Source organism: Heterodontus francisci, chromosome 1 (genome assembly GCF_036365525.1).
Source record: "Heterodontus francisci isolate sHetFra1 chromosome 1, sHetFra1.hap1, whole genome shotgun sequence".
NCBI lineage: Eukaryota > Metazoa > Chordata > Chondrichthyes > Heterodontiformes > Heterodontidae > Heterodontus > Heterodontus francisci.
The window spans coordinates 88,470,617-88,487,400 of NC_090371.1; the positions used below are offsets into that span (position 1 = coordinate 88,470,617).

General features: G+C 41.3%; 1 protein-coding gene across 11 annotated transcripts in view; it reads left to right on the forward strand.

Annotated features, from left to right (window-relative positions):
* The window catches only part of rusc2 (RUN and SH3 domain containing 2), a 196,550-nt gene extending 185,871 nt beyond the window's left edge, over positions 1-10,679 (forward strand). For 9 of the 11 annotated variants that reach the window (XM_068032734.1, XM_068032732.1, XM_068032740.1 and 6 more), the window contains 3 exons: positions 1,534-2,524; positions 4,162-4,326; positions 9,849-10,679. In XM_068032734.1, the coding sequence (XP_067888835.1) occupies positions 1,534-2,524; positions 4,162-4,326; positions 9,849-10,029 (1,337 nt within the window). In that variant the 3' untranslated portion in view covers positions 10,030-10,679. Of the gene's footprint in view, positions 1-1,533; positions 2,525-4,161; positions 4,327-4,868; positions 4,944-9,848 lie in introns of all 11 variants that reach the window. The other 2 variants (XM_068032737.1, XM_068032739.1) reach the window with 2 other exon arrangements.
* Positions 10,680-16,784: the final 6,105 nt, after the last annotated feature.

Sequence of the window (16,784 nt, forward strand, 5' to 3'; positions counted from 1 at the left end):
GATGTGGGCATCGCTGGCTAGGCCATCATTTATTGCCCATCCCTAATTGCCCTTGAGAAGGTGATGGTGAGCTGCCTTCTTGAACCGCTGCAGTCCAAGTGTGGCAGTAAGTGAATGTAAATATTCATTTGAAGCACTTAATCTTATTGGTTGATGTGTTGAAGTAGGCTGAAGGTGCAAGTTGATTGTGAGATTAGTGTGTTTACTTTGAAGTTTATAGCTCTGCAGCTCTGCCAACCCCTCCAACAATATTGAGGGTGTTACTGGTCCCACTTATTTCAAGGGTCTCCTCCTCTGCTGGGGTCACATGCACAAAATCTGGGGGTCCTCTGCCGATCTTGGCATTGGCCTGAAATTCTGCAGTCACTTCTGCACAAGGAGTGGGACAGTGGTATGAATGGTAGTGAGGTTGCGTGCTTCCTCTGGATGTTGTGCTTAAGTGGAAAGGGAGAATCAGGCAGATGTCATCGGAGTTGAGATGTCCTGTGTTTGCGGAAACTGGCTACAGTGTGAATTGGGGAGGTCTGCTGAAAGTAGGTGCAGGGTGAGCAGCTCAGATGTGATGTAATGAGATAAGAATGGGGTTATTGGCAGTAGTGAAAAGAGGAAGCAGAAACTGCACATGTGTAAGGAGTGAGAATGAGAATATGTGGGTAAAAATTGATTTTTAAAAATTGATAATGGTTCCTACTATAAACCAGTTGTATAAACTAATATTACCATTTTCAAGCACTTTTTATGTCTTGAAACTTCACATAGAATCATAGAATGGTTACAGCACATAGTGAGGCTATTTGGCCTGTCGTGTCCATGCCGGCTCTCTGCAAAAGCAACTCACCTAGTCTCACTTCCCCGCCTATTCCCCATAAACCTGCAAATTTTTTCTCTTCAATTAATTATTCAATTCTCTTTTGAAGGCCTCAGTTGAATCTGCCTCCGCCACCCTCTCAGGCAGTGCATTCCAGATCCTAACCACTCGCTGTGTAAGAAAGTTCTTCCTCGTGTTGCTGTTGCTTCTTTTATCAGTCACCTTAAATCGGTGTCCTCTGCCAGTGGGAACAATTTGTCACTACCTACTCTGTCCAGCCCCCTCATGGTTTTGAACACCTCTATTAAATTTTCATCTACAATATGATGAAGTTTGAGGCTCAAAATCCAGGGCTCTTTGGGACTCCCCATTTGAGCACAGGCTGTTAATACTATGTGGCTAAGATGCCAAAAATAGGCATTCCTGGTTTTCTAGGCCATAATGTGTGGTGAAGTTGTCAAATTTATCATCTAGGTTGTTCACGGTGGAGGGAATCTCTGTGATATTGAACTAGTACTTCTTGTTAGTACTCTGTAATGAATAAATCTGGTTTTGCATACAATTGCGTATTATTCAAGCCTGCAGAAAAACTGGTAGCATTGTTGAATTTTGGCTTATAGGGTACCTGTGTGCATACTTGTATAGCAGCATTTTTCTCCTCCTGTGGAGTATTTCATATAGTAAAACTGAATTTATAACACTATATGTTTCTTCTCTTTGGTTAGATATTATTGGAGTTCACTATATGTCCACTGGTTTCCTAGCACTGTCGCACAGTGTTTGCCAGCCGCTGTTTGAGGAGCTTCTTCTTTTACTGCAGCCTCTTTCATTACTGCCCTTTGATCTAGATTTAATGTTTGAACACCATGTTATCCAGATGAATAAGGAGCAACAAAAAAAGAAGGAACAGCTCAAAGTCAAGCAGGATCTCTTGCAGTCTGTGCACTCCACCTTCCAGCTGATGAGAACCAATGACATCAACGATGGCAGTAATGTGATTTTGGTACCTGAACAGAACAGGGAGGACAAATCAGAAATAATCGCACAAAGTGGAGCTGCACAAAAGGGTGCAACAGAAAGAGATGCAATATTACTGGATCAACAAGATGAAGATGTAGAGAGTGTAGAAAGAATGAGAAAGGAGAAAGTAAGTGAGATTAAAAAGGATAAGCAAGCAGGGTGGTGGTACCAGCTCATGCAGAGCTCACAGATATACATTGAAGGTTCTTCAGAAGAATCAAAGTTTGTAAACTGGGAGAAGAGAAAGAAGCAAAGTACAGCTGCTGTACCTGTACGAGTAGGTATCAGTATGGAAAAAGGGTCACTTCGAGAGGGTGTTACAGAAGGTGCAGAGAGTCTGTCTGTATCTGAATTACAAAATCCAGACATTTGCAATGTGGTGTTCAGTCGGGCTGAGTCAAATGGAGAGACAGTAGCCACTAAAGAACTCTTAAAGAGGATTCAGCCTGACTATTCTAAAAGTGAAGCCAAACCTTCTTGGATGGGGAGTCCTCCAGAGTCTGTGCTACATGAACTTAAACAAAGCAAGGTGAATGAAAGCATAGCTTCACATGATCATGGTGCACAACCAGAAAAAAGGCCAAACCTGGAGCATACTGAAGGCAAACAAGGAATGTGGCTGGGCCGGTTGTTTGGTGCAAGTGTAAATCAGACTAGAAAAGAAGAGTCGCACTTGGTCAAATCACAGAGAAGCAGGTGAGACTTTTCAAAATCTTGTTCCCAGCATATAAACAGTTCTGGCAAGTCCACATTTATTGTGCATCCCTGATTGTCCTGAGAAGATGGCCCTGTTTAAACCACTGCAGTCCTTGTAATGGTGCTGGATAGGGAATTCCAGGATATTGACCTAGGGACGACAAAGTCATATATGTCCAAGGCAGGTTGGTATGTGTGACTTGGAGGGGAACTTGTAGATGACAGTTTTCACATAACATTGCTACTTTTCTCCTTCATGCTAGTAGAGGTTGCAGGTGCAATCGAAGTAGCCTTGTTGAGTTGCTGCAGTGCCTCCTCCACACTAGGGAAGGAGGGAGTGGATAGTGAATCCAGTAAAGGGGCACTGATAATGTGAACTGCTCTGCCTTGCATGGTATTGAGCTTCCTGAGTATTTTCGCAGCTGTAACTACCCAGGCATGTGGTGAGTACTCTGTCACACTCCTGACTTGCAGATGTGCAGAGGCTTTAAGGGATGCTATAAACCCCTTTCAAGCAGCCTTTCATAAAAGAACATCACAATTTGAGATGAACAGTACATTTGTTTTCATGGGTTAGTAGCAAGTCTATTTTTAGTCACCAAAATAATCTAATTTTCTAGTCTGCTACAAAGCTTATTTATTTGCATTCAGGTTTTTTTGTACATTTTCCTTCTTTCCATTTATAGGGCTTCTGACCAAATTATTTGTACTGTTACTATAACTGCTGAATTGTGAGCCCATGCTCACTTGAGATTGGGTTAATCTTCCCGAATTGAGAGAGGTGAGATCTTCACCCCATTATTCTGGGCTGGATTGAAATCTATACGCCAGCACTGACAAACACTGTGCTTAATCCACTGTGCTACCCTCCTAATTGCCAGCTTTAACCCAGATGTAACAAATGATTCAGAGTGACCAGCTTTTTAGAGTTTTACAGATTTTGCATTTTTTCTGGTGGAGGAAGCACTTGGCTTCTGACAGCATGGCTGAGATTCTCAATTTAGCATATGAGAAAACACAGGAATAAATTGGCATCCCACTGGTCTGTAGCTCGGCTTCTTTGTATAACAGATTGCTGTGTCCCTGCACCACCCCCATCACAAAATATCTGACCAGTGTCCCCGTTACTGTTTACATTTCATGTAATGTACTCTTGCCTATAAATGTTTTGTTTGGCACTTTGTTTTTCAATGAAGGTTTTATACGAATGCACCAGTAAATCTTCATTTCAAAAAATGCACATATTTCTGTCACATGGATTAATGTGATTCTGTAAATTTCTAATGATAAAGTGGAAGTTGAGAAATGCATGGCACATTTCATTGAATCCTAGGATTTTTGCATCAAAATTGTAAATGTTATTTCCTGGCGTCATTTACAGGATATTAATAATCTGGTAACAAACTAGTATAACATCAGGACAATATCTCACCAAATAAAGGCATTTTCATAAGTGCCCACTCCTTGTCAGATGCTGTTCAATTGTGAAAGCCTTAGTTATGAAGTTTGCTTAAGCTGAAAGTAACTCATCTATGGTGAGATGCGGGTGGAAATTTTGGGCTCTAGAACAGCAATGATTTTAAAAGCACTAAAATGTTTGTTTTTTTAATTAGTATTTTCCATTCCTTTTTCTCCAGATTACCTTCTGGCTGGCTAGGACTTGATAAATCAGTGTATGATCTAATGGTGCAGACCATGGGAACTGGAAAATGGAGAGGACCTCAGCAAATAACAGAACCAATCAACCCACAGTCTGGAGGTAGTCAGCCAGAATTTCGAGAAACAAAAACTCAGCATGAGCGGTAGTAGTATTTACATTATTTTCCTGAATCTAGGTAGTTACGCATACTGTGTTTTCAGTAGTTTCACTGGCTGGATTTGTTACTTCAGCTTCTCTGATGTCCTGGTGGGTAAAGGCACTGCTCACTATAGCACTAAGCCATACAAATCAGAAGGTTTGATGCTCAGTTAGTGGTGAGTTGGCTGATTTTATTGAGAACAGTAGTTGAGATGCTTCACTTGCCTGATTTGTCCATCATAATTCAGTCTTCTAATGCCAAATATCAGCCTTTTGTCTTTTTTTCTGAAGAATTGGTGCCTTCAGGAAAGGAAACAAGGAAACAGTAGGAGAGAGCACTGTAAGAACAAAAAATTACCAGTTTAAGTTGCTTAGGTTACTGAAATTGTATGTAAATTAGATGCTGGGAGGACAAAAAGGTATACTTGGCACACCTGTAAAAAATTAAAATAATTTCAGTGTATTTGTTTTATAAATATAGAGCACCTACTGTAGGATTTTGTTCTGCACCATTTTCCTGACTGATTTTCGCACTTGTTTCCTCAGCTCATACATTATTCTCCAGTCAAGACAGGACAGAAATGTGACCTGTTTTAAGACCTCTGGCAAAGCCACTCTGAAGTGAGTCAGAAACAGATTCACCAAAGTACACCAAATTGTCCCCTCTTTCTTTTCCCTGTGAGGAACCATTTGGTTCCTCCCATTGGCATATAGCAGAAATCAAAAGCTGGACATGTATTAGGAATTATAGGCATGGACTATTGGTATAGCATGTGTGCTGCACCTGGAACATTATCCTTAAACTTTTTAAAATAAAAGATTTTGTGGGGAATTATTAATCCTATTGTAAAAAAAAACTCATGCCTGCATGCATAATCCCACAGTCCTTTAGTTTGAAATGTTCCCACAGTAGCCCTACTTTCCTTTGAAAAGGGCCAAGCCTTTAGGTTCGCCATAACTTTAGGTCTCCTGTAATCCTATATACTTAAAGTCATAGAGTCGTACAGCACAGAAACAGGTCCTTCGGCCCACTGCGTCCATGCCGACCATAATGCCTATCTATACTAATCCCATCTGCCTGCATTAATTCCATATCCCTCTATGCCTAGCTCATTCAAGTACCTGTCCAGATGTCTCTTAAATGTCACGACTGGTCCTGCCTTCACCACCTCCTCAGGCAGCTCATTCCAGATACCCACTATTCTTTGTGTGAAAAATTTACCCCTTTGAGCCCCTTTAAACCTCCTCCCTCTCACCTTAAATCTATGCCTTCTAGTTTTAGTCACCCCTACCATGGGAAACAGGCTCTCGCTATCTACCCTATCTATGCCTCTCATAATTTTATATACCTCTATCATGTCCCCTCTCAGCCTCCTTTGCTCCAGGGAAAACAGACCCAGCCTATCCAATCTCTCTTTATAACTCAAGCCCTCCAAACCAGGCAACATCCTTGTGACTCTTTTCTGCACCCTCTTCTCTCTTTGGCCTCCTTATCTCGAGAGACAATGGATACGCGCCTGGAGGTGGTCAGTGGCTATAAAGGGCAATTCTAGAGTGACAGGTGCTGCAGAGAAATTTGTTTGTCGGGGCTGTTGCACAGTTGGCTCTCCCCTTGCGCCTCTGTCTTTTTTCTTGCCAACTACTAAGTCTCTTCGACTCGCCACATTTTAGCCCCGTCTTTATGGCTGCCCGCCAGCTCTGGCGAACGCTGGCAACTGACTCCCACGACTTGTGATCAATGTCACAGGATTTCATGTCGCGTTTGCAGACGTCTTTAAAGCGGAGACATGGACGGCCGGTGGGTCTGATACCAGTGGCGAGCTCGCTGTACAATGTGTCATTGGGGATCCTGCCAGCTTCCATGCGGCTCACATGGCCAAGCCATCTCAAGCGCCGCTGACTCAGTAGTGTGTACAAGCTGGGGATGTTGGCCGCCTCGAGGACTTCTGTGTTGGAGATACGGTCCTGCCACCTGATGCCGTATTCTCCGGAGGCAGCGAAGATGGAATGAATTGAGAGGTCGCTCTTGGCTGACATACGTTGTCCAGGCCTCGTTGCCATAGAGCAAGGTACTGAGGACACAGGCCTGATACACGCGGACTTTTGTGTTCCGTGTCAGTGCGCCATTTTCCCACACTCTCTTGGCCAGTCTGGACATAGCAGTGGAAGCCTTTCCCATGCGCTTGTTGATTTCTGCATCTAGAGACAGGTTACTGGTGATAGTTGAGCCTAGGTAGGTGAACTCTTGAACCACTTCCAGAGCGTGGTCGCCAATATTGATGGATGGAGCATTTCTGACGTCCTGCCCCATGATGTTCGTTTTCTTGAGGCTGATGGTTAGGCCAAATTCATTGCAGGCAGCCGCAAACCTGTCGATGAGACTCTGCAGGCATTCTTCAGTGTGAGATGTTAAAGCAGCATCGTCAGCAAAGAGGAGTTCCCTGATGAGGACTTTCCGTACTTTGGACTTCGCTCTTAGACGGGCAAGGTTGAACAACTTGCCCCCTGATCTTGTGTGGAGGAAAATTCCTTCTTCAGAGGATTTGAACGCATGTGAAAGCAGCAGGGAGAAGAAAATCCCAAAAAGTGTGGGTGCGAGAACACAGCCCTGTTTCACGCCACTCAGGATAGGAAAGGGCTCTGATGAGGAGCCACCATGTTGAATTGTGCCTTTCATATTACTTATACATAACATTTTGACTGTTGGCTTATTGGATCACAATAATCATTAATTTCTTGGAATAAACATTTATGAAGGTTGTGTAGTACACTTAATTGTCTTGTAATCTTTATATTTTATGGAAAGTGATAGCTGCACACTTGGCAGTATGCCTTAATCACCCTTTCTTGCTCTGTTACATATTCTAGAATAGGGCGGCGCAGTGGTTAGCACCGCAGCCTCACAGCTCCAGGGACCCAGGTTTGATTCTGGGTACTGCCTGTGCGGAGTTTGCAAGTTCTCCCTGTGAACGCGTGGGTTTTCGCCGGGTGCTCCGGTTTCCTCCCACAGCCAAAGACTTGCAAGTTGATAGGTAAATTGGCCATTGTAAATTGCCCATCGTGTAGGTAGGTGGTAGGGAATATGGGATTACTGTAGGGTTAGTATAAATGGGTGGTTGTTGGTCGGCACAGACTCGGTGGGCCGAAGGGCCTGTTTCAGTGCTGTATCTCAAAATAAATAAATTACTGACTAGTTGCAATTTAGGAGCAAACATTTTGTGCACATCTCTTCCTGCTGTAACACTGGAAGTACAACTTCAGTGAATCATGATGGAGGAGGGCTGGCCACAATTAACTGTCTAAAGGTGGGGATGCTGGGGTACCCCAACTAAGATTAGTTAATTCAGCACAGAGTGAGAATCCCATTGGGTCTATCCATATGACTGATGATGGATTTACTCACCTGAGCAATTTGGGGAGCTTATATAATCTTTTTAAATTGTTGACAACCAAAAATATAGTTGGACAGTAATTTTAGCTGAGAATCATTAACCACTATTTGAAAATCTGTTTAACTAGTTAAAACAATATAAGTTTAGTTCATTTGTTGGTCCTTAAAATTGCCAACTATGTTGACAGAACTTGGATTGGAGGCTGCAGTTTGACAGGAGTGATTGATTCACATCACATGTAATAACATTATAAATATAGTATAGCCATTTGGTACTGCAATGCAGCCTAGCTGCACATAAAAACAAAAATCCTACTTCTAATGCTGAGCATTTTTTTGAATATTATTTCCCTCCTCATTTTTTTACTTTATTAACTTTACCTGCCACTTATTCAACGTGATCTTTCTTCATATTTACAAAAGTATTGTGCATGTTGGAAATCTGAAATAAAAACAGAACATGCTGGAAATGCTCAGCAGGTCTGTCAGCATCTGTGAACCCACAATGCCTTTATATTTGTTGCTAAAGCAATCTTTAATCGCCTATTCAGCTTAATATTATTCTGTTACTTTTTTGTATTTCACACTAAAAGCTTCCCTCAAGTACAGTGTCATAGTGTAAATGAGCACACTCTCCCAGTTACTGAATAAATGCGCCTTTGCATGCCCAGTATCGAGGCTAATGTGAGCCCAAATGTCAAACAGAGAACCCATCTCTCTACTTCAACTTACTGGATGTATTTTGTACTGCCATGTGGTTTCTTTAACTTCAGAAAGTGGAAGATAAATGCCAACCGATTATGGTTTGACCAATAAACTACTTGTCAGTAAACCGTTAAATGAACAGTATTAAATATAAATAGTAGATTTACAATAATTGAACACCATTATTCTCAGAATATCAAAAACAGAAAAGGCACTTGTATTTAACAAAGAAACTTTTTGTGCACTAACACTCAGCATAAATGTGACTGTTGAGACACAGTCCCTTATATCTGTTTGCTTTCAATATTAACTGGAAGGAAGTCAGTCTCAGATGGAGCATTCAAAGTCCTTTGAAGGTGTATCCAAACAAAGGATTATTAAGAATGTTCACCTCATACGTTAGGTAGTCATCCATTCGGAGGATTCAGTATAGCATTTGCCCATTGAAATACATCTGTCAATCAAACATATACTTAAAAAAGATCTTTTGGATCTTAACGTCTGTGAACTGTGAATGGCTTGGCATGAGACCAAACTATCATGTCCCACCTGACTTTTACTGTAACAATCATTGTTTGCAACAGAATTGTGAAACACTATGGACCAGCTAATTGACCAATGAATTATTAATTACATATGTTTGTCCCATTCATACACATGTAGAGAACCCACATTATGTGCTGAGCTGTTGTGTGTTGAAAGTTCTGATCAATTTCTGTAAGTGAATTTAGATTTTTCACTCTATAGATGCCCTAACAAAAGGAAAAGAAATAAAATAATACATTGTAGACAAAAATGCTTCATTTTTGTCACATTCTCCTCTACCCATTACTTCTGCTGGCATATCATCTCTGCAAAGTGCAACGAAAAGAATTTAGTCGTTTAATAGAACAGAACTTGAGTATAGCTGAAAATAGAGACATGTTGTTGAAGCTTTTTGTCTTGCACTCATCACAAGAATAACCAATGTAAGGGAAGACAACAACTTATACTGCATGTGAAGAGAGTGCTAATTGGTTGGCAAGTGAACTTTGGTAGAGGCGTTGCCATGGCGAATGCACCAGTTTACAGTGATTGACAGTTAACTGCCAAGCTTGGTTCAAATTTTAAACCAGGCAGCTTGACTCTGATTGGTCAAGGCATTGCCCTGAGGAATGAGCCAGAGGATCAAATTGTATAGGAAAAATTACAATTCCACAAGTGCTTCACTTGAGAAAGACACAAAACTGTTCCTAAATGCTTTGCCTTTCAAATATTTGTAGAGATCATAGTTTTTTTCGCATGGTTTTTAGTGATTTACTGAAAAGTTTTAACAAAAGTGCAGAATGAGGTGGGATAGCAGAAGGCTAACATGAAAAATCCATTAATATTGAGCTCTGTGTTATACATTCAGCTTTTCAGACACATTTTTACTTTTTGTTTCCTTCAAGAAAAGTGAAAGCACTTTGCCATCACATAGCAACTGAAAAAGGACAACTCAGCTTCAAAAAAGGTGACATTCTGAGAGTGATGTCAAAAGTGGATGCAGACTGGCTGCTGTGTGGCCTTGGTGCTGAACATGGATTAGTACCCTTTACATATGTGACTCATCCAGAAGATGAAGATTATTAATTGAATGCTTGATGGACTGTGCAATTTTAATTGAGGTTGGTGGGGAATGGAGAGGAAAAAGTAAAAATTGTTGACTTCATCAAGATTAATTGAGCAGAATAAGCACTAAATTGCCAATATTTCTTTGCTTATTACTTTATTTTTCATTGAGTGCATTCAGTATACAATTTAGAACCCCAACAGAATAGAATATATTGTTCATCAACTAATTCTCATTATAGCATTGGTGACTATAAAGCATGCATGGCACACAAACATTTGTTCTAATTTTCACATGCCTTTAGTAGTAAGCAGCTTTATATCGACAGACTTCCAAATAAGTGGTACAGAACTAATACATATATGTTACAGTTTATATTATTTAATATATATCAAATTTTCATTTAAAATGGTGTAAATCGCATGAATTTGTGAAGTACAAATAACAGGCAGTATTTCTGTTTGTGGAAGACAGTATTGGTGCCTTGATTGGATCCTGTAGGGCGACTTAGCTGCCTACTACTGCACAGCCATTCTACAAGAATGTTTAATGTTTGAGGTAGTGTAGGAATCAATGAAAATATAACAATTTGTAGTAATATATACCTCTGGCTTGTATATATGCAGTCGAAGAAGGTACACCCATATTTAGTTTTATTTACAGACATTCTTTCAATGTGTATTGTATTATTTATTTATTTTGCATATTAATAAAAGTGCTGAAATGATGACTTGCGATATAGTAGGTGTATTGTAATCCTTTGCAAAAAACTGTAGTCAATTCATGGGAAGTCAGCAACTTATTTGCTTTAAACATTATGCTCCTATAAAAATTTAACACTTAAATTGGTTAGTGAAATTTAACGAAGCTATCCGCAATAATTAAAAATTAATATATTCATACTTTACTTGAATCTTCTTCAGTTTAAAAAAAAAATCACTTGCAGTTTTTAAAGATTCCAAGCTTTATGCATTAAGATCTCCAAGAAGCTAGTTTATGCCAAAATACATTTAGTATCTATCCATCTATGTCTATCTATCATATATATATGGAAGTCTTGCAAATAGTATGCATCAGAACTTTCACATCTTAGTGTCATGTCTGAAGACTGTTCGTAGGGTGAACAATTATGATTGGTTAAAATAACCAGTTTAGGTTAATGGCACTGAATGGCTGAAATAGTTCACAGGGTACCTATTGAGAATTTGAGTAGAGTCATAGAGAGATACAGCACTGAAACAGGCCTTTCGGCCCACCGAGTCTGTGCCGACTATCAACCACCCTTTTATACTAATCCTACATTAATCCCACATTCCCTACCACATCCCCATCTTCCCCTACCACCTACCAACACTAGGGGCAATTTACAATGGCCAATTTACCTATCAACCTGTAAGTCTTTGGCTGTGGGAGGAAACCAGAGCACCCGGCAGAAACCCACGCGGTCACAGGGAGAACTTACAAACTCAGCACAGGCAGTACCCAGAACTGAACCCGGGTCGCTGGAGCTGTGAGGCTGCGGTGCTAACCACTGCGCCGCACGTCATTGATTTTATTGGATGAAAAATCTTATGGGACATGCTGGCCTTTGCCTGAATTCACATTATGTGCTGCTGCTATCTGGAGCTCTGTTCCCAAAGCATTAATTCATAAAAGACATCCCCATAGTAGGAAAAGAGATAAAATTAGTATTAAAAAAGAACAGTGACCAGGATTTATTATAATACTTGCAGTTATATTGCATTTTATTATGTTATAATATTTAAAATCATTTCACACAATGAACTACTTTGGAAGAACCTGACTCTTGCAATGTTGGTAAATGTGGCAACAATGTCTCACAAACAGCAATGTTCTGAATAACTGTTTAATGATCGTCTGAACTACTGGAGCAAATATATGGGACCATGTTTAATGTTTCTTCTAAAGGGTGACACTTCTAACAATGTAGCAATTCTTCAGGGCTATGCTAAGTAGAATTATATAGAATTTACAGCACAGAAACCAGCCATTCAACCCAACTGGTCTATGCTGGTGCTTATACTCCACACCAATCTCCTCCCACCCTTCTTCATCTCATCTTCAGCATATCGTTCTGTTCCTTTCTCCCTCTTATCTATGTTCCCCTATTCACCTCAACTACTCCATGTGGTAGCAGTGTCAGCTTAGGCTGAGTTCAAACCCTGATGTGTGGGTGAATGAACAACCTTTCTGACCCAGGCTGACTGTGCTTCACAAATAAATTGGGATTGTGAAAATAGTGTTTCAGGAATACAAAGGAAAAACTGCCATAAAACAAAGTTGAAAATCCTGATAAATTCTCCTGGAAAATTCAGATGGGTGGCTGGGACAAGTGAACATTTTAGAGATAGTGAGTTAGTATTTCCAGGGAGTGTAATGGTAGTTAATGGGGGTCATTAGGTATTTGGGACTATTGCCACTTGGGGAAGAGAATAGCTAAGAGATGAGCATTGGTGGAGAAAATACATACTGAGGAAAATGAGTGAAACAATAACAAATTGTATTTATATAGTGTCTTTAAGGTCATAAAACATCCCAAGGTGCTTCACAGGAGCGATATAAAGAAAAATTTGATACCAAGCCACATAAGGTGATATTAGGGCAGATGACCAAAAGCTTGGTCACAGAGGTGGCTTTTAAGGAGCATCTTAAAGGAAGAAAGGGAGGTAAAGAGGCGGAGAGGTTTAGGAAGGTAATTCCAGAGCTTGGGGTCCAGGCAGCTGAAGACATGGCACCAATGGTGAAGCAATTAAATTTGGGGATGCTCAAGAGGCCAGAATTAGATGAGTGCAGATACTGTGGAGGATTGTGGGGCTGGAGGAGATAATAGAAATTGGGAGGGGCGAGGCCATGGAGGGACTTGAAAAGCATGAGAATTTTTTAAATTGTGGCATTGCTTGATTGGGAGACAATGTAGGTTAGCAAGCACTGGGGTGATAGGTGAACAGGACTTGGTGTGAGTAGGGGCACGGGCAGCAGAGTTTTGGAGGATAGCATGTAGGACGCCAACCGAGAGTGCGTTGGAATAGTCAAATCTAGAAGTAACAAAGGCATGAATGAGGGTTTCAGCAGCAAATGAACTGAGGCAGGTTTGAAGACGGGTGAAGTTTTTGCAGAGGTGCAAATAGAAGCTCTTAATGCTGGTGCGGAAATGTGATTGGAAGCTCATCTCAGGGTCAAATATGACACCAAGATTGCAATCAGTCTGGTTTCATCTCAGATAGTTGCCAGGGAAATGGATGGAGTCAGTAGCTAGGGATGGAGTTTGGGGCAGGGACTAAAAACAATGGCTTTAGTCTTCTCAATATTTAATTGGAGGAAATTTCTGCTCATCCAGAACATACGAATTAGGAGAAGGAGTAGACCACTCGGCCCTCGAGCCTTCTCCGCCATTCAACAAGATCATAGCTAATCTGATTGTAACCTCAAATCCACATTCCTGCTTATCCCCAATAACCTTTCACCTGCTTGCTTATCAAGAAACTATCAACCTCTGCCTCAAAAATATTCAAAGACTCAGCTTCCACTGCCTTTTGAGGAAGAGAGTTCCAAAGACTTACGATCCTCTGAGAGAAAAAATTTCTCCTCATCTCTGTCTTAAATGGACGACCCCTTATTTTTAAACAGTGACCCATAGTTCTAGATTCTCCCACAAGAGGAAACAAGCGGATGTCAGATATGTAATCTGATAATTTAGCAACAGTGTAGGAGTTAAGAGAGATGATGGTAAGGTAGAGCGTCAGCATACATGTGAAAACTAGCACTGTGCTTTTGGATGATTTTGCCAGAGATGGACATGCAGATGCGAAATAGGAGGGGGGGGCCAAGGATAAATCTTTGAGCAGCACTGGAGGTAACAGTGTGAGAGCAGGAAGAGAAACCATTACAACTGATACTATGGCCACAATTAGATAGATAAGAATGGAACAAGGCAAGTGCAACCTCACCCAGCTGAATGACAGTGGAGAGGCATTGGAGGAGGATGGTGTGGTCAACTGTGTCAAAAGCTGCAAACTGGTCGAGAAGAATGAGGGGAGGGAAATTTATCTTTGTTACATAGGATGTCATTTTCACCTTTGATAAGAGCTGTTTCGGTACTGTGACAGGGGCGGAAACCTGATTGGAGGGATTCAAATATGAAGTTCCGGGACCGATGGGCATGGATTTGGGAGGTGACAACACAGTCAAGGAGTGGAAAGGGAGCTTGGAGATGGGGGCAGTAGTTTGCAAAGATGGTGAGATCAAGGTTTTTTTGAGGTGGGGGATGAAATAAACAAAGAACTGGAGGAATTATGACAATAAAATGTCAACTGTTAAACTGAACCATAAGAAAATGGACATGTTTGTACCACAGACAAAATGGAGTAGAGGTCAGATGACCCTTCCTGTATTGGCAACCGAACTGAACAACAGAGAAAAGGCACTGGAGGAGGATAATGTCAAAGGCTGCCGAAAAGTCAGGGTGATGAGCAGAAATAGTGCATCACACATAGCCACAGATAATGTTAGTTGCGATTTTGGTCAGGACCATTTCATTGCTGTAAGTGGAAGGTTTCAAAAAGGGAACATTACAGTGGGTTTATCAATATGTTCCTAGATTGCAAGGTTAGTTAAAAGAGCATACAATTGAGAAAACAATTAGTATAAGATCTTTTTATTCTACCTCTTTATTGCAAAGATGAATAGTTGAGTAAAAATAGAAAATGCTGGAAATACTCAGCAGGTCTGGCAGCATCTTTTTTATTCATTTGTGGGATACGGGCATCGCTGGCTCGGCCAGCATTTATTGCCCATCCCTAATTGCCCTTGAACTGAATGGCTTGCTCAACCATTTCAGAGGGCATTTAAGAGTCAACCATCTGTGGAGGGAGAAACAGTTAATGTTACAGATCTATAATGTTTTCAACTGATTGTGAAATCCTGTAGAAGCCACCAGCAGACCCCTGGAAGGAGCCAAAGGGGAAGAAATTCAGGGCTGTGGTGACCTTGGCAGCCATTGTTAATGTATGCCCACCTGGCCCTCCTGGAAGGAGGTCTTGTTTCAGGAGGCTACAGATATCAGCAATGACCTGCTGAGAAAGCCTGAGCCTCCTGAGGCTCTGACATGTCGAGGAATCTGATCCTTTGCCTGTATATCATGTATTGGGGGGTATCCTTCGAGCTGGAGCTCTGTCCATTCCCTCTGTCCTGCAGAGCAGCATATGGCTGCAAAGAAGTCTGGTGCTGTTGGTGTTGGTGTGTCTGCTCTTCCTGTTCTTCATCAGACGTCCATGCATCAATTGCTCCCATGCTGAAGTGAAGGCTGACAGCAGGGAAGATCAGATCCATGTGAATAAAGACCAAAGTTGGTGAAATTATTTCCCAAAAGTTGGAAATCACCTGTGAAGCAGTGAAAACACACTCGCAGATAAAGTGGTATGAGCACAAGCCTTTCACAAAGGCAGGCCAGCAGTAATGCAGTTTCACTGTTTAAAGGATCTCCAGCCTGTTTCATAAGAAATGGTAGTTCTGAGAATATTATAGAATTGCTACAAATGGTAGCAGTAGAAGAAATGCTGGGGCTGTGGCTTTTAGCACTAGGTTTCCCTTTCTTTCTCGCACTTTAAGGAATTTTCCAGTTGTCTGCTAGAGATAACACAGACACAGCACATTCAAGATAGATTAGATTTCACAAGGACAGTTATCTAGTCAAAGACATAACTCAAGCACAGGCCCTGGTACAAGACATTCCGAAGCCTGATAAGGTGGGTTCTCATGCCCCATATCTAAACTAGTTGCCTGAGTAAGGTTAACAAGATATCCTAGCATAAGGTGAGTAGAAGAGTAACCTCCTGTACTGGCAATCAACAAACCTGTCTGCAAAAATGAAACTCATTAACTGCATCTGAATTAGCTCTAGGGAAAACACATTGAAATTGAAATTGAAAGGAGCCCATTGCATGTTAATGACTCCTATCTATAGAAATGGGACTTGCAAAGATTCTGTAAGACAGACTGACTCCACAGCCCAAACCCAGATGATTGAGATGAAGTCGTACCATTGTAACAGAATGGTCCCCATTCAGACTGCAAGATAGCAAGGATTTCCATATCCTGGACCATTGTGTGGTTACACTAGAGGAGAGGGCCCTGTATCACCTGACAGACTCAAATGTGATGGATATTTACCAAGAAAAGACCGCAGAAAGCCAGTTTAAGCCAAGGGCTGTGAGATTGGTCCAGCACAAGGAAGAAGCCTTGCTGCTGACACTATATTTCAACTTGCTACAGCAAAAAACTTAAAAAGTGACCACCACATCTGGACTTAAGTTTTAATCACCAGAAATCTACAACACTTCAGCAAGTTCACAACTACAAACATCCAGGTCTGCACCTTTGAAAAGGCTTTCTTCCTGAGAAGATTCAACAGGTTTCTGTGAAACTCAAACTCTTACATCACTTTGGACTTTAATTTCATCCTATCCTTTTTCTTTCTATCCAATCTTGTGTATTCACGGAGAAGGCTCGGAGGGCGGAGTTCTAGACCGGTAAGTATAAAAAACTTACCTTGGGGATTCACGGCCTACATCTTCGGAGAAGACTCGGAGGGCGGAGGTCCAGACCGGTAAGTATAAAAAACTTACCTCGGGGATTCGCGGCCTACATTCTCGGAGAAGACTTGGAGGGCTGAGTTCCAGACTGGTAAGTATAAAAAATTTACCTCGGGGATTTGCAGCCTACATTCTCGGAGAAGACTTGGAGGGCGGAGTTCCAG